The 20,467-nt window shown below is 40.9% G+C and overlaps 3 protein-coding genes across 3 annotated transcripts; all 3 read left to right on the top strand.

Moving 5' to 3' along the window:
• Window positions 1–6,755: 6,755 nt before the first annotated feature.
• Window positions 6,756–8,717, top strand: LOC131319677 (UDP-glycosyltransferase 88B1-like). Its single transcript, XM_058350054.1, has one exon. It carries the CDS (start codon window positions 6,911–6,913, stop codon window positions 8,330–8,332), a length of 1,422 nt encoding a protein of 473 aa, XP_058206037.1. The 5' UTR covers window positions 6,756–6,910; the 3' UTR covers window positions 8,333–8,717.
• A 1,155-nt stretch (window positions 8,718–9,872) lies between these two features.
• Window positions 9,873–11,916, top strand: LOC131319678 (UDP-glycosyltransferase 88B1-like). The gene has a single exon (XM_058350055.1). It carries the CDS (start codon window positions 10,116–10,118, stop codon window positions 11,535–11,537), a length of 1,422 nt encoding a protein of 473 aa, XP_058206038.1. The 5' UTR covers window positions 9,873–10,115; the 3' UTR covers window positions 11,538–11,916.
• Window positions 11,917–13,909: 1,993 nt separating this feature from the next.
• LOC131319679 (UDP-glycosyltransferase 88B1-like) lies at window positions 13,910–15,601 on the top strand. Its single transcript, XM_058350056.1, has one exon. It carries the CDS (start codon window positions 14,050–14,052, stop codon window positions 15,463–15,465), a length of 1,416 nt encoding a protein of 471 aa, XP_058206039.1. The 5' UTR covers window positions 13,910–14,049; the 3' UTR covers window positions 15,466–15,601.
• The last annotated feature ends 4,866 nt before the right edge of the window (window positions 15,602–20,467 follow it).

Here is a 20,467-nt window from a genome sequence, read left to right on the forward strand (position 1 = left end):
GCTAGGTCCAATGGCACGTTGAAGTTCAAGTGTTACAGGTGTCATGAACCGGGGCACATGAAATAAGACTGTCCGCAGAGGGGAAAAAGAACTGACTGGAAGAATGAGGGAAAGGTAGGGGAGAGGAAAGATGGATCATCAATTTCTGCAAAACGTTGTGGAGTTTGAATCAGATGACGGTGATATGATTTCGGTCTCAGCTGGTCCGAATGACATGGCAGACTCGTGGATTTTGGATTCAGCATGTTCGTTTCACGCGTTTCCTAACAAGGATTGGTTCAACACCTACAAGTCAGTGGATTGTGGTAATGTTCTTGTGGGTAACGATGCATCGTGTAAAGTCATAGGAATAGGCCCAATAAAGATCAGAATGTTTGATGGTGTTGTGAGAACTTTGGGGGATGTTAGACATGTTCTAGATTTGAGAAAAAATTTGATTTCGTTGGGAACCTTAGACTCTTACGACTGTGGGTATAAAAGAGAAGGTAGAGTTATGAGGGTAACGATGGGTGCCATGGTGATTATGAAGGGTTTCAAGGTTCCTAGAAATATCTACAGGTTGGTAAGGAGTACAGTTGTAGGTGGAGTTACTGTCACTAGAACGGATGATACTGATGATACCATGCTTTGGCATATGCGGTTATGACATATGGGACAGCGTGGAATGTTAGGGCTGCATAAGAAGAATCTTCTAAAAGGGGTTAAATCGTGTAAATTGGATTACTGCAAGTTTTGTGTTCTAGAAAAATAGTATAAGGTGCAGTTTAGGAATGCAACTCACAGAACGAAAGAAATTCTTGACTACGTTCATTCAGATGTTTGGGGGCCAGTGAGGGTAACTTCGAAATGATGATCTCTGTATTTTTTAACCTTTATTGATAATTTTTTGAGAAAAGTTTGGGTGTATTTCATGAAACACAAGTCTGAAATCTTTGCTAAGTTCAGAGTGCAAAAAGCTGAAGTGAAAAACCAAACAGGGAAAAAGATTAAATGCCTCAGGACAGATAATGTGAAGGCATTCAAAAATGGGCATTTTCTGAAGTTTTATGAGGAACAGGAGATTCAGCGACACTTTACAGTTCGGAAGACACCACAGCAAAATGAGGTGTCAGAAAGGATCAATAGAACTATAACAGAAAGGGCATTGTGTTTGAGATTGAATCCGGGACTTTCGAAGTTTTTTTGGGCAGAAACAGTGAGTACGGCATGCTTTGTTATGAACAAATTACCGAGTGCTGCTTTGGATGGGAAGGTAGCTGAGGAGATGTGGACAGAGAAAGAGGTTGACTACTCAATGTTAAGAATATTTGGGTGTCCGGCCTATGTTCATGTTCCCAGTGATGAGAGATCAAAGCTTGATGCGAAGTCCAATCAGTGCATCTTTCTTGGTTATGAAAAAGGGGTAAAATAATACAAGGTTTGGGATCCAAAGACAAAGAAAGTGGTGATCAGTAGGGATGTGGTATTTGATGAGGATGGTCAAGGCACATCAGAAGATTCAAAATTCTGAGTCAGAGGAAGTGAACAGCAGATAACATGGCATACAGATTGAGCTGGAAAGTTTTGATATAGGTGATAAATAGCTAGATGAACAGCAGTAACAGGAACAGCAGCAAAGCTTGGCCGTTAGGACTGGGAGAACCAAGCGCACTATCAATCCACCAGTAAGGTATGAGTTTGAGAACTTGGTTTCTTATGGAGAACCAAGGGCACTATGTATTGACTATTACTAGTGGAGATTCATCTAATTTTCAGGATGGTATCATGAGTTCTGAAAGTGACAGATTGATGGAAGCCATGGTGGATGAAATTGAGTCTTTGTGTAAGAATAAGATTTGGGAGTTGAAAGAATTGCCTAAGGGAAAGAAGTCAGTGTATTGTAAGTGAGTATACAAACGGAAAGAGACAGTAACAGAAAAGGAAATGGAGAAGTTCAAGGCTCGATTAGTCGAAAAAGAGTATTCACAGAGGAAGGAGATTGATTTTGATGAGGTCTTTTCTCCAGTGGTGAGACATACGTCAATCAGAGTTATCTTGGCATTAGTGGCTAGCTATGATTTGGAATTGGAGCAGATAGATGTGAAAATGACATTCCTCCATGATGATTTAGAGGAAGTCATATACATAGAGCAGCCTGAGGGGTTCAAACAGCGAGAGATAGAGCATCTTGTTTGTAAGTTGAAGAAGTCACTTTATAGGCTAAAACAATTTTCAAGACAATAGTACAAGAGGTTTGACTCTTTCATGATATGGATTGGATACACACGCTGTGAGTATGATTGTTGCGTTTATATTAAGAGTCTTGATAATGATTTCTATATTTTATTGCTTCTTTATGTGGATGATATGCTGATTGCTACATAGAGTATGTTTGAGGTAAACAGGTTGAAGTCTTTGTTGGGTAAAGAGTTTGACATGAGTGATTTGGGAGCGGCTAGGAAGATACTTGGGATGGAGATTTGCAGAGATCGGTCAGCTGGTAAGTTGTGGTTATCTCAAAAGAATTATGTGGTGAAAGCGTTGCAGAGGTTTCGTATGGATAATGCCAAACCGGTCAGCACTCCATTGGCAAGCCATTTCGGATTATCTTCAGCTTTGTGTCCGGTGTCAAATGAAGAAATTGAGAATATGTCAAGGGTGCCTTATGCAAGTGCAGTGGGTTGCTTAATGTATGCAGTGGTTTGTATAAGACCCGATTTGGCACATGCGGTTAGCACAATCAGCAAGTACATGGCCAATCCAGGCAGAGAGCATTGGAAAGCAGTCAAGTGGATGTTCAGATACTTGAGAGATACTTCGGATCGCGGGATTATGTTTGGTAGGGAACGGGATCAGATTTCAGTTGTGGGGTATGTGGATGCGTATTATGCTGAGGGGTTGGATGACAAAAGATCTACAACTGGTTATGTGTTCACACTTGTGGATGGGTCTATTTATTGGAGATCCATGGTACAACCTCTGGTGGCTTTATCTACTACTGAGTCTGAGTATATGGCGGTGACTGAAGCTGCTAAAGAAGCATTATGGTTGAAAGGGTTTGTTAAGGAGCTTGACATAGATCAATGTGGAGTTGAGTTGCATTATGACAGTCAGAGTGCCATTTATTTGACAAAGCATCAGGTGTATCATGCACGAACCAAGCATATCGACGTAAGGTTTCATAACGTGAGAGAGTTGATTGATGCATGTGATTTAATATTGGAAAATGTGTACACTTTTGAGAATGTAGCTGATATGTTGACAAAGACGGTTCCTGCAGACAAGTTCGAGCATTGCTTGGACTTATTTAATATCTTCAGGTGCTAGAAAAAGGGAAGCATCCCCCCAACCCATTGGAATGTGATGGTTATGTTCTGAAGAGGTGAGAGTATATTCGCCAAGGTGGAGATTGTTAGAAAGAAGGCCAGATACCGGAGTAAAGCGTAGCCAATGATTCAGTGAAAGTAGACTGGGCCCAAGCGTTCTGTAATTTGGGGGGTGAGCGTAGTCCCCTGCAGTATGGTACAGTATTGTACAAGGGTATTTTTTTGGATATAGACCAAATATTCAGTTAGGGCTAGAATAGAGTAGGTATAAATACTCTATGTTGTAAACCATATTTCGTACTATGATAACAAGAACAGTAGCCACTCTCGCTCCCGTGGACGTACCCAATTTTGGAGAACCAAGTATACCTCTGTGTTGATTTTTTTACTATTTTTATACTCGTAAATTGTGCATATGCGTGTCACGATCCTAACACGGACACTTTCGAAACTTCATGTCGAGACAAAAGGAAAACATCATACTGTCATTTCCTAGGTAAGTCATTTTATGCCGAATGGTGGAAAATAATTTACATCGGGAAATATTTTCCTTTTTTTTTGTCAAACCAAACACCGAAAAATATTTTCCCTGTTTTTTGTCCAATCAAACACCGGAAAATAGGTAAAAAAAAATTACATTGAAACAAACGGAGCCCTAATTGCATGATTTTACATTTTTTTTCCTTCATTTTTTTTTATGGTTCTCATAATGGAAGTCGATGGTTTGGGTTCATAAGCAAAACAAGAATATGTTTGTTTGAGAAATGAAACTCAGATGACACATCCACGTGCTTGTGGAGTCCAGTACTGGACCACTATGGATTGGATCGTTGCTGATACATTGGACTGTCGGTGACAACCCTTTTGATTTGCAACGTGAAATTACACGCACAGAGTGACAAAACACTCCAATTTCTCTCTCTCTCTCTCTCTCTCTCTCTCTCTCTCTCTCTGTATTTTTCTCTTAATCTGGGTTCCCACCCACTCCAAGTATTTTTCTCTTAATCTGGGTTTCCACCCAAGAATCATTTCGTTCACCTACTTTTAAACGGTTTAATGGAGGGTGAATATGAGATTAAATTCTTTCCACTGGCGGTGGAAAATCTCACTTTTTCACCATCGCATTTTTCGGTCTTATCGTGTATTTATTGTTGATCTGAACCGTTCATCTTGTAGACCGCACATAGTAGTGTATCCATGCAAAAGATAAACTTGATCGGACATCGATAGGAATATCAAAAATTGAAGTTTGCTTTGTAAAATAGATAGTTTATCTTTATTAATAGTGACAGAAATCAGATCATCCATTTTATAAACCAAAATTCAAATTTTGATATATCTATCGACTTCCGATCAAACAGATTTTTTTGCAAGACAATATTATATTGCAGGTTTTAAAATATAAACGGTTTAGATCACAACAATAGACACTCGGTGGAGCCCATAATAGATAGTGGTGGAAAAGTAGAATTTTACACCGATGATAGATAAAATTTATTCTCGGTGAAAATTATTCTTTTTGTGATTGGTGAAAATTATGTGAATCCCACCATAAACAAACTTATTATTACCAACAAGTGTGGATTTTGTAAGCCCTACAAAATTTTTACAAATCACAAAGAAAGTAATATTCACTTAGAGGGTGAATATTTATTTTTGTACCACTGATACAAAGGAAATCCAATTTAAATTCTCTCCACCAGGGTTGGAAAACCCCAGGTCCCCAGTTTTCCTCCAAACCAATAATATGCTGCCACTTTATCAAATTGTACCAGGAAATGGAAGAAACACGTGCTTGGTGGTTCAGTCCTCAAACTTGAATTATAAACCTTTTTTCAGTACTACTCCTACTAGTACTACTCCTGCAAGCTAAAAACTAAACTAATGAAAAGGTTTTCTTTTCTTTTCTCTTTTAACGAGAACCGATCAGAAAGTTTAAGTATTTAACCTCCGAGATCTTTTAACCTACAACCTGATAACCCTTTTTTTTCAATGATCAGAAGTGTTCGTGTCACTTTACGTGTTCATCGACTATTTCTCTTCCTAGTCGATCAAAAATAGGTCATTCATGTCGGAACTACGGGATTTTAAAAAAAATATTATTCATGTTATATGACTATATTGATACGTTGTCTATAGAGCAGATACTTGATTATAAAAACCCTAGAGACAACTATTAATTATGACCCTTAAGATAAAATGATCAGAAAAAGTAAGATATTCGCATCGGTTCAAACGGATTAAACATTGGAGCATTTAAATTTTTTAGACTATTTATATATTAAAAAATATAGTTAAAAATTAAGTATTTTAATTTTCAATCCATTTGAACCGATGCGGAGATTTTATTTTTTTAATCATTTTATCCTAAGAGGTCATAATTATTTTTTGTCTATAGGACTCTCATAAATTATAATCAAGTATCTGCTCTAGTTTAATTTATGAGTATTTCAATTTGGCAAAAAAAATAAAATAAATAAAGAGCAGATACTTAATTATGAAAGCCCTAAAAATAAAAATTAATTACGACATTTCAAAATAAAATGATTAAAAAAATAAATATCTTCTCATCGGTTCAAATCAATATATATAGTCATATACCATGAAATTTTTTTTTTTTTAAATCCCCTAGTTTTGACGTGGCTGACTTGTTTTTGATTGGACTAAGAAGAAACATAAATCAAGGCAATTGTAAATTAATCCGAATATTTCTGACCGTTGGAAAAAAAACTTTTTGATCGGTTCTTGTTAAAAAAAAAAAAAAAACTTTTTCATTGGTTAAGTTTTTGGCTTGCAGGGATAGTACTAGTAGGAGGGAGGAGTACTGTAACTGTAGGTTTAACCCAAGTTAGAGAACCGAACCACCAAGCACGTGAGTTTTCCATTTTCTGGTACAATTTGATGACGTGGCAGAATATTATTGGTTTGGAGGAAAACTGGGGTTTTCCAACCCTGGCGGAGGAGGAATATTTCAGTGCCGAGCGGGTATTGCCGACGTGGCACCGCTCGACAAATCCGAGCCGTCCGATATATTTTTGGACGGCTCGGATTAAAACACTCTCTCTCCTTTCATCTCAATATTTTCTCTCATTTTCTCTCTTCGAATTTGAGCCATCCAAACACATAATGGACGGCTCTGATGTGCGAGCAGCACCACTTGGTACCCGCGTGGCACTGAAAATTTTTTCCTCGCGGAGAGAATTTAGAGAAATGCTAAGTACAAAGAAAATAGACAAAGAATTGACCCTTAAAGTGTACATGAACGGCTCAGATGCACTGCACACTGAATCTAAGCTGTTTATGTACATTTTAAAGGTCAATTCTTTGCTTATTTTCTTTGTCTCTAGCACTCCACTGAAATTTATTCTCAATCCAATTATAATAGTACAAGATACAAAACATTCATAGCCACCGACAAGAGAAACCTACCAAGACAAGGAGTACTACATTAAAGACACCTAAATTCCAATCCAATTATAATAGTACAAGATACAAAACATTCATAGCCACCGACAAGAGAAACCTACCAAGACAAGGAGTACTACATTAAAGACACCACTGCCTCATCTCTCTCTCTCTCTCTCTCTCTCTCTCTCTCAAAGGTCATGGAGGACGCCATAGTTCTATACCCATCTCCGGCCATTGGCCACCTTATAGCCATGGTAGAGCTTGGAAAACTTTTACTGACCCAGTATCCTTCTTTGTCTGTCAAGATCCTCATCACCACACCACCCTACGATACAGGCTCCACTGCTCCTTACATAAACAGTGTCTCCGCAACCAATAATTCCATCACCTTCCACCGCCTCCCCACCATCTCTCTCCCTCCCTCCGTCTCTCCCCTCCGCGAAACCCTATCCTTTGAACTCCACCGTCTCAACAACCCTCATGTCCACCAGGCTCTCGTATCCATCTCCAAGACTTCCGCGGTTCGTGCCATTTTCATCGACTTCTTTTGCACTCCGGCTCTGTCCGTTGCCGCCGAGTTGAACGTCCCCGCGTACTTCTTCATGACTCCTAGTGCTTCTAACCTCGCTGCCTTCTTCTACCTCCCTTTCATCCATCGGAACACCACCAAAAGTTTGAAAGATCTTGACATTAATCTTGACATCCCGGGCTTGCCACCTATACCGGCCGGCGACATGCCGAATCCAATACTCGATCGGAATGATAAAGCCTATGAGTGCTTCTTCAATGTATCAACCCAGCTCCCAAAATCAGCCGGAATTATTGTTAACACGTACGAGTTACTCGAGCCAAGAGTGGTCAAAGCAATATCGGACGGTCTTTGCGTGCCTGATGGACGTACGCCACCACTTTACTGTATTGGACCATTAATTGCAAGTGATGATCAAACCGGTGGAAATGTTGGCTCCCACGCTTGTTTAACGTGGTTGAACTCACAACCGAGTCGAAGTGTTGTGTTTCTCTGCTTCGGTAGCCGGGGGTTGTTTTCAACGGAGCAGTTGAAGGAGATAGCTACAGGGTTGGAGAGAAGTGGGCAGAGATTCCTATGGGTTGTCAGGAGTCCTCCGTCCGAGGACCAAACCAAGCGATTCTTGGCACCACCTGAGCCTGACTTGAACGTTTTACTGCCTGAAGGTTTCTTGGAGAGCACTAAAGAGAGGGGACTTGTGGTGAAGTCATGGGCTCCCCAGGTGTCCGTGTTGAATCACGGCTCGGTGGGTGGGTTCGTGACTCACTGTGGGTGGAACTCGGTGCTGGAAGCAATATGTGCGGGTGTGCCAATGGTGGCTTGGCCGCTCTATGCGGAGCAGAGGTTTAATAGGGTGCTTATGGTTAAGGAGCTGAATGTGGCTTTGCCAATGAAGGAATCACTGGAAGACAGGTTTGTGAGCGCAGCCGAGGTGGAGAAGCGAGTTAAAGAATTAATGGACTCAGAAGAAGGAAACTCCGTGAGGATGCAGGTCTTGAAAACGAAGGCTGCTGCAATAGCGGCAATGAGCGAGGGCGGGTCATCTAGAGTTGCCTTGTCAAATTTGGTTGAGTCATGGACCAGAGGCTGAGACAACCCAACCGACTTCATGGCTTGGTTATTAGTTCAGTGTGTGTTCGCAATACAACTGAACAATAAAGTTGAACTACCAAGACTCCGTCTTTAGGTAGTCGAACCTGGGGGGGCCTGCTGCATGTGCACCTTCCAGGCCGTCCATTCGGCCATCTAATGGTCCAGACATGTAAGTCACATGTGAAGTAGTTTTCAAATAATTTGCTTCTTGTTTTTGATTTTTTGTTTATGTGCATGTTTCTGATAATTTGTCTTTGCTTCTTCTGTTCCATGTCTCAAAAAAAAAAAAAAATACTGTATTAAGTTCCAACTGGCACAATAATGTCACTGTTAAATAATTATTTATGCACAGTAATGTATTGATCTCTCGTTCGTTTTTCTTATCGAGCCCTTCATGTTTTTGTATAATTTGATGTGCTTAGAGCATCTCCATCAAGTCTTCTGTCACATTTGTAACAAATTATCTTTTGCTGACACTGCCGGCTTACAGAATTTTTCTCCCTTTTTATTGGTGCTTTTAGCAAGAAATATATCGATCCTTGTGCATGCTTTATACTCACTCTGCCCCATCTTGTTTGTTCAATTTTGTTATTCATGTCATTCTTTAAATGCTTATATTTTACAATTTATAATGTTTTTCATAATTTAAAAAGTTTGTATTATAGATCTAATCGAGAACTATTAAATAATATTCATATTTGAAAGATATAAGCAATTGAAAACTGATATAAATATCAAAAAAGGATAGAGAATATGGGATGGAGGGAGTATGTCGAGACATAGGTAGAGAGCCAATGCAATTAAGAGACAGAGAGAGAGAGAGAGAGAGAGAGAGAGATGAGGTGTATGCTCAGAAATTGTATTGAGACGATATGGGAAGACAAAATATCAATGGAATAGCTTCATTTTTGTGATCATATGTCCATATATGCCCAAAAGCGTGGTCGATAAAATAGTTATGGATTTCTGGCTTTTATAGGAGCTGGGTAGGTCGTTATTTTAATTTGGATTTCTAGTGTGAAGACTTGCAGTTTACTAACTAACTTCTTTTTCTTTTTCTTTCTTGAGAAGGACCGGTACCTTACTTTATTGAATATGTGTTTCTAGTAGGTTATTCTTAGTTTCCGTTCGGCTAAATAAGTCAATTGACTTATTTTTTTGTTCTTATTAATTTTTTTTTTGTATTTGTTAATTTTTCGTTAATTTGTTAGGGATTATTACACTGTCATGACAAAAGGAATCTAAAAAGTAAAAAATTATGATCGACATTCAATTTTTTTTGAATAAAGACGAAAAAATTGGTTTACTGACTTATTTTTGTCTTTATTTAAAAAAATTAAGTTTCGATCGTAATTTTTTACTTTTTAGATTTCTTTTATCATGAAAATGCAATAATTCCCAAAAAATTGCAGAAAAACTAATAAATATGAAATTTTTTGAATAAAAACAAAAAAATAAGGCAATTGACTTATTTAGCCGAACGGAACCTTAGTACGTAGCATGTTTCAAGTCCCATTTGATGTTCCCATTTGGTTTTTTTTTTTTTTTTTTTTTGTGAGTTGATCAGTGATGGATTTGGTTAGTCTTATACAAAAGTACTATTATTACATGTATGTATTTATATGCAAAGATGAAGCTATTCTATCATCTCAATATAATTTCTCACCATACACCTCTCTCTCTCTCTCTCTCTCTCTCTCTCTCTCTCTCCAAATAGTCATCGCAAGTAACCGAGTATCCGTGACCTTGTCTCTGTATATCTCTTTCTACAGACAGCAGTCATGGAGGATGCTGTAATTCTATACCCATCTCCGGCCATCGGCCACCTTATATCCATGGTAGAGCTTGGAAAGCTTATACTTACCCACTCTCCTTCTCTCTCTATCATGATCCTCGTCACTCCCCCACCATACAATGCCGGCTCCACTTCTCCTTACATCAACCATGTCTCCGCAACCACCAGTTCCATCACCTTCCACCACCTCCCCGCCGTCTCTCTCCCTCCCAACAACTCTCCCCACCACGAAACCCTAGCCTTCGAACTCCTCCGCCTCAACAACCCTAACGTCCACCAAGCCATCACATCCATCTCCAAGACTAGCACAGTTCGTGCCCTTATCATGGACTTCTTCTGCTATCCAGGCCTCTCCGTTGCTGCAGATTTTAACCTCCCTGCCTACTTCTTTTTCACTTCCGCTGCTTGTAGTCTTGCTGCTTTCCTTTACGCCCCCGTTATGCATCGGACCTTTACCAAGAGTTTTAAAGATCTCAACACTAATCTAGACATTCCCGGTTTGCCACCGATGCCCTCGGCTGACATGCCGAAGCCGTTGCTCGACCGGAACGATAAGGCCTATGAGGCCTTCTTGAATTCGTCAACCCACACGACGAAATCAGCTGGGATTATTGTCAACACGTTTGAATCGCTCGAGCCAAGAGCCATCAAAGCAATTTCGGCCGGTCTCTGTGTGCCGGACGAGGAACTTACCCCGCCACTTTATTGTATTGGACCACTGGTTGCAGCCAATAATCAGGCTGGCAGCGACGATGGCAGCTCGAATGAGTGTCTAACGTGGCTGGACTTGCAACCCAGTCGAAGTGTTGTGTTTCTCTGTTTTGGCAGTATGGGGTTGTTTTCGGCAGAGCAATTGACTGAAATTGCTGTTGGGTTGGAGAGAAGTGGGCAGAGGTTCTTGTGGGTGGTTAGGAGCCCGCCATCGGAGGACCAAAGCAAACGATTCTCACCACCTGAGCCCGACTTGGACGTTTTACTCCCAAAAGGTTTCTTGGACCGGACGAAAGCGAGGGGGCTTGTGGTGAAGTTATGGGCTCCCCAGGTGGCCGTGCTGAATCACGCCTCGGTTGGTGGGTTTGTGACTCACTGTGGGTGGAACTCGGTGTTGGAAGCACTGTGCGCGGGGGTGCCGATGGTGGCCTGGCCGCTCTACGCGGAGCAGAGGTTGAATAGGGTGGTTATGGTGGATGAAATGAATCTGGCTCTGCCGATGAAGGATTCAAAAGACGGGTTTGTGACAGCGGACGAAGTGGAGAAGCGAGTTAGCGAGCTGATGGACTCGCAAGAAGGGAAATCGGTGAGGATGCAAGTCTCGAAAATGAAAGCCGCTGCAGAGGCAGCCATGAGCGAAGGCGGGTCGTCTCGAGTTGCGTTGTCCAAATTGGTAGAGTCATGGACTCGAGGCTGAGACAAATAGAGCAGAATCAATAAAACAGTTATTTTGTGCCGGGTTGAAGCCCCTGTGGTAGATGTATTGTTACGGTATTTGAATAAAACTAAGGTTTTGAAATACTACCCTCTGCATGCATAATTTTGGTCTTTTAACTTGGAGAAGCAGTAAACGTTTTGGGTTCGTCGGCAAAGCAAGAAAGCACAAATGGTTTGGGAAATGAATCTCAAATGAGGCGTCTAAATGGTTCAGATTTCACCCCAGCATGGATGTTTGCTTGACGTTTTACTTTTTTTATGTTCTGTATTTTGATTTTCTGTATCCGAGGTTGTTTGAATCAGTACTTGTTTTATGTTATGTATTTGATTTTCTGTAACTAAGGTTGTTTAAATCAGCATACGCACGCGCCGCCGGCTCATCTTTTGTTACCGTTAACTAGCGGAATTTGATTTGAGTCCTGCTACTGGTACAGATTTTTATGCACAGATTGTGCACAAATTTTGTGATGGGGCCCACCATGAGTCCCACACAAATGATCCGAGCCGTTCATTAAATGTAAAATATTTTTTCAGGAGTTCCTGTAGAAAATTAGCTCAATCTAATACCTATAAGTGCTCGATCTAATCATATAAATTTTCATTCAGATTTTCGGGTAATGAAAAGTTAGATATTTAGATCAAGCATTTATAGGTATTGAATTGAAATGATTTTTTACAGGAATCCTTGAAAAAATATTTTACATTTAATGAACGGCTCGGATCATTTGTGTGGGATCCGTGGTGGGCCTCAAAAAAAATCTGTGCATAATCTGTACACAAAAATCTGTACCAGTAAAATTTTTGATTTGATTTTCTGTAAAACTCCGTATAAACTGGCTCCATGAGACTAGAAGTGATAATGAAAGTGACCTAATTTTTATGAAAGAAAAAGATGGAGTATATGCAGCTTGCTGGGGCCTGCAGTTTCCTTTCATACCGTTGACTGTTCGCTTGTGCTTGCAGTCTTTGCTGTGGGCCTATAACGAATTTTGTGGCTGCTTTATGGGAAAAATTTTCAGAATGAGTACCACGTGATGCTTGCTAAGAGTATTTAAGCTGTCTATTACGGTTTTTAAAATATAGGATTTGGAAAGAGAAAGATGAGAAAAAAACTGTTAGGGTGAGAAGAAAGAGAAAATTTCAATTTTAACCGTTCAAAAGTGTATTAAACGATTTAGATGTATCAAGTAGGTACATGTGAAGCGGATAAAAAAAAAAAAAGTAGGTACATGTGAAATATACCAATCCCGCCCTGAAAAATTTAGCCCTTTATGGAGTACTATTGATTGATACTCCTTCAGAAATTTCCTTGGTGTGCTTTCTTTCTTTTTTTTTTTTTTTTTGGGTCAAACTTGGTGTGCTTTCAAGTCTCCCCAACTTTGTCAAATTTTGTGGAAAAATTGGCCGACAATATCATTTGTTTTATCCTGTTAGGTGGCTGATTTTTTAACTTTTTTTTTTGTTAACACAATTTTCCTATAAATGTATTTTTTTTTGCAAAAATACACTTACAGATGAATGACGTTAACTAAAAAAAACGAATGGCAAAATCATTTCCCTCTTATTATTACTACAATTGTATATAATGAGGAAGTATCCGGCTTCTCTGCAGTCAACTACAGATAAATGTGTACAGTCCAATTTGAACCATTTATATTAACAATTAATGGTTTGAATCTTCTACCGGTAAGAGTAAATTATTAATCGTAAAATATTAAAAATAAATCTAGACCATTGAAAACGCTAACTGACAATTGCGATCACTTGAACCAATGGTCTAAACCTAAACTGAAGACAAGCCAGATTCAATGCGGAAAGAACAAGTGTCATCGGTCTGAAAGCTTTGTCCACCATATATAAAAGATGAAGATAAATAAAGAATGATATTTTTTATATTTATCTTATCAGTCCGGATCAGGGAAGGGATTTCAGACGGAGCGTTTCGTGCGGACCTCGCGTCTCAGCTATTGGAGTGTGTTTTTAATGGTCCAGATCTACTGATGGTTTATGACCGGTCATAAATGGTTTATGACCATCAGCAGATTCGGACCATTGAAAATACAATCCAATGGTTGATAACATGGTCCACACAAAACATAATATTCGGGATCCTTTACCTGATCGGGAGTGTTTATCAATCCACAAAATTGGTATACTTCAAAGTAAGTAAAGTCAAGGAGAATACTATCGAATTTGAGATACTTAATGCGTCAATTTATTGAAATAAAAATGATTCTGGACATTCTAACCTCGAATTAAAGGTTTGGAAAAATGACACTTCAAAATGTATTTCGATAATTAATTTTTATATTTAGCCGATTCGTACAAAACATTAACCAAAGCTTCGAAGACTTAAACACCGATCTTCATTTTCCGAATTTACCCCCGATTCCAGCAGCCGATATGCCGAGTCCGATGCTCGAAAGAACACTCTGCTACAACTCTCTTCCTCTCTGAACCACACCCCGAACAAACCACCAATCTCAGTCCCAATGTCAATGGCAGCCATTGTAGTCCTGTATCCATCTCCAGGCATCGGCCACCTCATCTCCATGGTAGAACTAGGCAAGCTCATCCTCACCCGCCACCCTTCCTTCTCCATCACCATCCTCACCACCACTACTTCCTTCAACACCGGCTCCACCGCCCCTTACCTCCGCCGCGTCTCCTCCACCACTCCCTCCATCACCTTCCACCACCTCCCCCTCATCCCTCTAGACCCTGCCTCCTTCCCCTCCACGGAAGCCATCACCTTCGAGCTCCTCCGCCTCAACACCCCCCACGTCCGCCGCTCCCTCCTCTCCCTCTCCACCACCACCACCATCGCCGCCTTCATCATCGACCTCTTCTGCACCCCCGCTCTCCCACTTGGCTCAGAACTCAACATCCCCACCTACTACTTCTTCACTTCCGGCGCCGGTTGCCTCGATTGCTTCCTTTACTTACCCACCATTCATCAAAACATTAACCAAAGCTTCAAAGACTTAAACACGGATCTTCATTTTCCGAATTTACCCCCGATTCCAGCAGCCGATATGCCGAGTCCGATGCTCGAAAGAAACTCCACAGAATACGAATGCTTCATTGATTTCTTCAACCACATGCCCAAATCCGATGGGATTATTGTGAACACGTTCGAAGCACTGGAGCCGAGAGCTGTTAAAGCAATCTCGGATGGATTGTGTGTTCCTAACGGTGTTACCCCGCCGGTCTTTTGTATAGGGCCGTTAATTGCCTCCGGTGAGGACCGTGGCGGTGGTGACGTGGAGGAGTGTTTGACGTGGCTGGATACGCAACCGAGTCGAAGCGTTGTGTTTCTGTGTTTTGGAAGCTTGGGTTTGTTCACAGGGGAGCAATTGAAGGAGATTGCAATCGGGTTGGAGAGGAGTGGGCAGAGGTTTTTGTGGGTGGTGCGGGCTCCACCCACGCAAACCCCGGTGCTTGTGGCATTGCCCGACCCGGATTTGGATTCGTTGCTCCCGGACGGGTTCTTGGACCGGACGAAGGAGAGGGGGTTGGTGGTCCAGTCGTGGGCCCCGCAGGTGGCGGTGCTGCAGCATGACTCGGTAGGTGGGTTCGTGACTCACTGCGGGTGGAACTCGGCGTTGGAAGCCGTGTGCGCTGGGGTTCCGATGGTGGCGTGGCCGATATACGCGGAGCAGAGGCTGAATAGGGTGCTGTTGGTGATGGAAATGAAGCTGGCCTTGTGGATGAACGAGTCGGAAAGCGGGTTTGTGATGGCAGAGGAGGTGGAGAAGCGAGTTACTGAGTTGATGGATTCAGAGGAAGGAAAGGCAGTTAGGGACCGAGTCAAGGCAGCGAGTGAGGGCACAAGGGAAGCTACGAGTGAAGGCGGGTCGTCCCGAGTTGCGCTGGCTAAGTTAGTAGAGTCATGGAAGCAGAGTTGAGTTGACCCACATGGTCACAATCTAGCTTGGTTGGTGAAAAAGAATATTTGAACTAATGGCTCCCTTGCCAATGAGCTACCAGTTGTAAGTGGCTAGTGATCAGTTTAATAACAAGAAATGATATAGCTGTTGTGTTTAATGGTGGAATTTAATATCTTGTAGCAATAACATTAAACAGAGATATCTGGATTCTTGCTCTCTTCCTGCCAAAATCTACAACTCTGTTCCTGCCAAAGTTAGGGGTTCATCCGCTGCTTGGCCCGGCATGGCTCCCCCATTTGTGGTGGTGGCTCATAGTCCGTTGTTCCACACGGCGGCTTCTGTTCTGTCTTGCTCGGAGTCGACGGCGAGGTAATAAGGTGTGCGGTTGGGCTGGATTTTTCCCCCTTTCGGTCTTCTTTCCCGTTTACCGGCTGTTTCAGTCCGGGTGGTCTCCGATCTGGGTCCCCCCAGATTCGGCTTGTGCCGGCGGCTGGTTCAGTGGCGATGCGGCGTTTTCCGACAGCGGCAGCTGAGTTGCGGGTGTTGGGGGTCTTCGTAACAGCACTGGTTTGGTCGTTCTGGGCCGTCAACAACAGATTGGGTGTGATGGAGGGTCGCTTTGTTTTAGTCGGCCAGTTGGCCGGTGGCCGGTTTGGTCTGTCCATGAGGCTGTTTCTCCCTTTGCGCTTGTATTCTGTTTGTTGTTTTAGATTACATTTGCTCTTTGTTGTGTAATGGTTTGTGCTGGGATTTCTTTTGAGATCTTTCTGTCTTGTCCCGGACGGAATTCTCATATCGGCACCTAGTGTTGATTTGTTTTTGCAGGGTGTCTTAAGGTCCCGAATTAGATAGTTTGGTGCACTCCTGTATTTTACGATGTAATCTTCGCCTTTGAATGAAACATTGACTGATTAAAAAAAAGAGAAAAAGAGAGAGAGAGAGAGAGAGAGAGAGAGATGCCAACGGTGGAATATTCCTTATGGGATCTTTGAATCCCCTCGGTTGTAATTGCTGTACATAGATAGGACTTTCAAAAGGTCATTTTTTATTCTTCTTTTGGTCTTGCATGACCTAGTAGTTTAGGATTTCCTTTGTGGATGAGTTTGCATTCTTTGTTTGGACTTTCAATGAAAAGTACAGTTACCGAAAAAAGAAATAAATAAATAAAACATTGTTGAGCCAAAGAGTGTTCAAGGCTATGATGAATGGTGAGTTTTCAAACTAGTAGTCTTGGAGAATAACCCCATGCATATATATATATATATATATATATATATATATATACAGTCATTTTCAAATAAGGTGGTCTTTATTTTAGTTAAAATAAGGACTTCTCAATTTCTCCCATTTTCCTTTTGAATTTTGATGATCCAAGCCGCTCAATGTGTTCAGAATATGATTTTAAGGGTATCCGCGATGAATCGGCAAAACAAAAGACCGGGAAGGTCTTCATCCGAGCAGTTTTAATTTGAACCGTTTGATAAAAAATAAACAAAAACTGCTCGGATGAAGCCCTTCCCGATCTTTTTTTTTTGCTGATTTCTCGCGTGTACCTTTAAAATCACGCTCTGAACACATTGAGCGGCTCGGATCATCGAAATTCGATTAGGAAAGGAATGTCCTTATTTTATTAAGTTAAGGTGGTCCTTAGGAGAAGGGGACTCTATATATATATATATATATATATTAGAGCTAGTTTAGCTGAATTTGTTTCATCTTCATTTTGGTTCTTTTATCTATTCAAAATAAATAAATAAATGGTTCTTTTAGGTTCGTCTGTGTAGACTGCAATAATGCTCCTCCACCTATTATATAGACAAAAAATACAACATGCCATTAGAATTGGAAGAATGGGGTGTCTTATTTCCGTAGTACCAAAAAAAAAAGAGCACGGTAGAGTTTGGAGGGATTTTGTATTCTAAATTTATTTTTGATCCTCTATTTTTAGAAAATCAAATTTACTTTTGGAGGACCAAATTCTAAAAAAAACGATAGGTCCCTCAAGGATTCTCTCAAAAAGTACAAAAAGTGAAGAAAAAAAAGAATAAATTACAAAATCTCTTCTCAATGTATCAATATCATCTTCTATTTTGGAGGAATAGAGGTGAATTGAAAATGCCCCGATGAACATTTGAGTTCTCAAAAGTTCTTTTTTACGCAAGTTCGTCTGTCGGCTATGGAGCTGACTTCGCCGAAGTGATTCTTTTTGAATTATATTATGATGATAAAAAGTTCAAAATAACGTTCTTGAAAAAATCCGTCGGAGTGCAATACTTTCAGCATGCGAAGACCAATCAAGAAAAGAACGCAAACAAAAAAGACATAAAGTACATTCATAGTTAATACCAATATTTAGGTTGCGTTTTTTTTGAATTTAACTTAAATCTGTGAGTTTTGTTCTTATTTAAATTTTTTTCGCGTTTGTTTGTTTTGTATCAAATTTTAGTGGGTTATTGATTCATCTCAGCGAGAAGAATCGAAAAAATACTATTTTTTTACTTTTACCCAAGTGGTTAAGTATTTTGAGAAATGACCATCTTTTAACAAAAAATGTCAATACTCAGGTAAAAGTAAATTTTTTTACTTTTCTAATTTCTCTCGTTGAGACAAATCAATAACTCACAAAAGTTTGACGTAAAATTAACAAATTTGAAAAAAAAAATTATATAAGAACAAAACTTTCTAATTTAAATTAAGTTCAAGAGAATGCAGCATTTCTATACATCACAACGGAAAAAATCTAACATCCCAACGAGATTGGCATCCCGACCGGGCCCTGACATTCATTGCCCTCCCGGGAAAAAGAACAACTTTAGGAATAGCTTAATACTGCAGTTTCACATCGTTTGCCTGACCACATGTTCCTGCAAGATCCATACACTTCAGTGTAAACCTCACATGAATGTGTGATTATAAAGTAGTCCGAAGCACCACATAACAGTACTTCTTGACTATTGTATAATTTCACCTACATGGTTGCACCTGTTGCACATGCATCAATTAGGCTTTTCCTTCTCTCGTTCAGTCTACGCACACTTTATGTTAGAGATTTTCAAAATAAAAGAGTCGTCGGTTTTGGTTTTGTAAATTTCCTTTGTTTCCTTAGAATGCTTGTTTTCCTCTTTGTGAGCTTTGTCCCACATTGGTTAGCTGAGAGATGTTGGAGTGGTATATATTAGGAAACATTCCTAATGTAAGTAACGAATGATCTAGTGTGGTGTAGCCCTTTCGTGCTTCGCACCATACCGGCTCTGCCAGTACACACACGCACGCGCGCGCGCGGCGTGGGCTGTGGCGCTTTAGCAGCGCACTTTACACGTCAGCGCTAGGCACCTTATTGGCGTCATTTCTTATTGCGAGTTGGCAGTAAGGTGGCGCTGACGTGGATGACGCGTGTCACACGCGTGGCAGGTGAGTCACACGGGGTGGTTCCGATCGGGTGCGACTCGTGAGTACAAGTGCGCTGGTCCGTGGAGTTGCGATCGCAACTGTCGGCCGCGAATAGGCTCGATCCAACGGATTGGATCAAATCCGATTGAGTGTGAGTGAAACAGCACACCAGTTCGGTGTGACTGATCGATCTAGATCGTAGGATCTGATCCAATGGTCAGACTAGATCGGTTGCATACCCATTCTCAATGGGTGCGTAGTGGCCTATAAATAGACCACTACTTAGCAGAATCCAGTGCTCATATACACACAAAAAATCCGAAATTCCACATTTCTCTCTATATTTCCTAGCATTCATTCTGCATTCTGTTTTGCTGCAGAAAACAGAACGCAGTGGTTCTCGGTTCTTATTTCTGTTCAGCGGTATTCTGTCCGTTTTGTTAGTGCAAACGCAAACAGAAAGAACTTCGAGTTCGGGCTTCGATTTATCTTGAAGGCAGATTTGCTGTAACCCTTTTCATACCATCTGGTGGGGGCAAATACTGTCTTTAGGAAAGCGACATAGTCGTGACTCGAAGCGTGTTTCAGATTTGGTGGAGATTTCGCCAACAGTTTAGAATTTGCAGCAGCCAATTTTTTCAACAATCTAAAGACAGTACTTGCGATGGCGATGTCTCTACAGAAAATGACACAAGACTTTCTAAAACTGGAGCGGTTTAAAGGTGGGAATTTCAGGCGTTGGCAGAAGAAGATGCACTTCTTGCTAACGACCCTGAAACTGGTGTATGTTCTGACTACTCCGAGTCCGGAGATACCCGAAAATCCAGATGAAGAAACTATGGAGCAGGCTCGTGAAAGGGGCAAGTGGGAGAATGATGACTACATCTGTAGATGACACATCCTCAATGCACTGTCGGATTCACTATTCGACGTGTATCAGAATTCAATGACGGCAAAGGAACTTTGGGATGCACTTAACGATAAGTATCTTTCTGATGACGCTACAAGTAAGAAATTTCTTGTTAGTCAATTTATGAATTATCGCATGGTTGATACAAAGCAGGTCATTGATCAGTTGCATGAGATTCAGTATATCCTCAATCAGTTTAAGGTTAAGAACATGCATATGGATGAATCTATTGTTGTCTCTCTGTTATTGACAAACTGCCTGCATCTTGGAAAGATTACAAAAAGGAAATCAAACATAAAACCGAGGAACTTACTCTTGATCAGTTGGCCCAACACCTTCGGGTGGAGGAAGAGACAAGGCGTCAGGAGGGTAAGGATAATTCTACTTCTAAAGTACATGTGGTGGAAGAAAGTTCCAACAAGAAACGCAAAAAACAGGGACGGTGATAAGTCTTCTGGTAAGTGGAAGAAGCAGAAGCGGGATCCTACCGACACTAGTTGCTGGCATTGCGGCAAACCTGGGCATCTTAAGAAAGATTGCAAAATTCTGAAAAGGAAGAACTCTGGTGGAAATCCAGGAGCATCTGGGGCAAAGAATTCTAAATTCATTGCTGTTGTTTCCGAGGCAAATATCCTTGATGATGCTGGAGGTTGGTGGGTTGATTCTGGTGCGACAAAGCATGTCTGCAATGACAAGAGGTTCTTTACTGAGTATAATCCA

Source organism: Rhododendron vialii, chromosome 3a, assembly GCF_030253575.1.
Source record: "Rhododendron vialii isolate Sample 1 chromosome 3a, ASM3025357v1".
NCBI lineage: Eukaryota > Viridiplantae > Streptophyta > Magnoliopsida > Ericales > Ericaceae > Rhododendron > Rhododendron vialii.

Coding starts and splice junctions, on each gene's coding strand:
- LOC131319677 (XM_058350054.1), top strand. CDS start 6,911: ATGGAGGACGCCATAGTTCTATACCCATCTCCGGCCATTGGCCACCTT.
- LOC131319678 (XM_058350055.1), top strand. CDS start 10,116: ATGGAGGATGCTGTAATTCTATACCCATCTCCGGCCATCGGCCACCTT.
- LOC131319679 (XM_058350056.1), top strand. CDS start 14,050: ATGTCAATGGCAGCCATTGTAGTCCTGTATCCATCTCCAGGCATCGGC.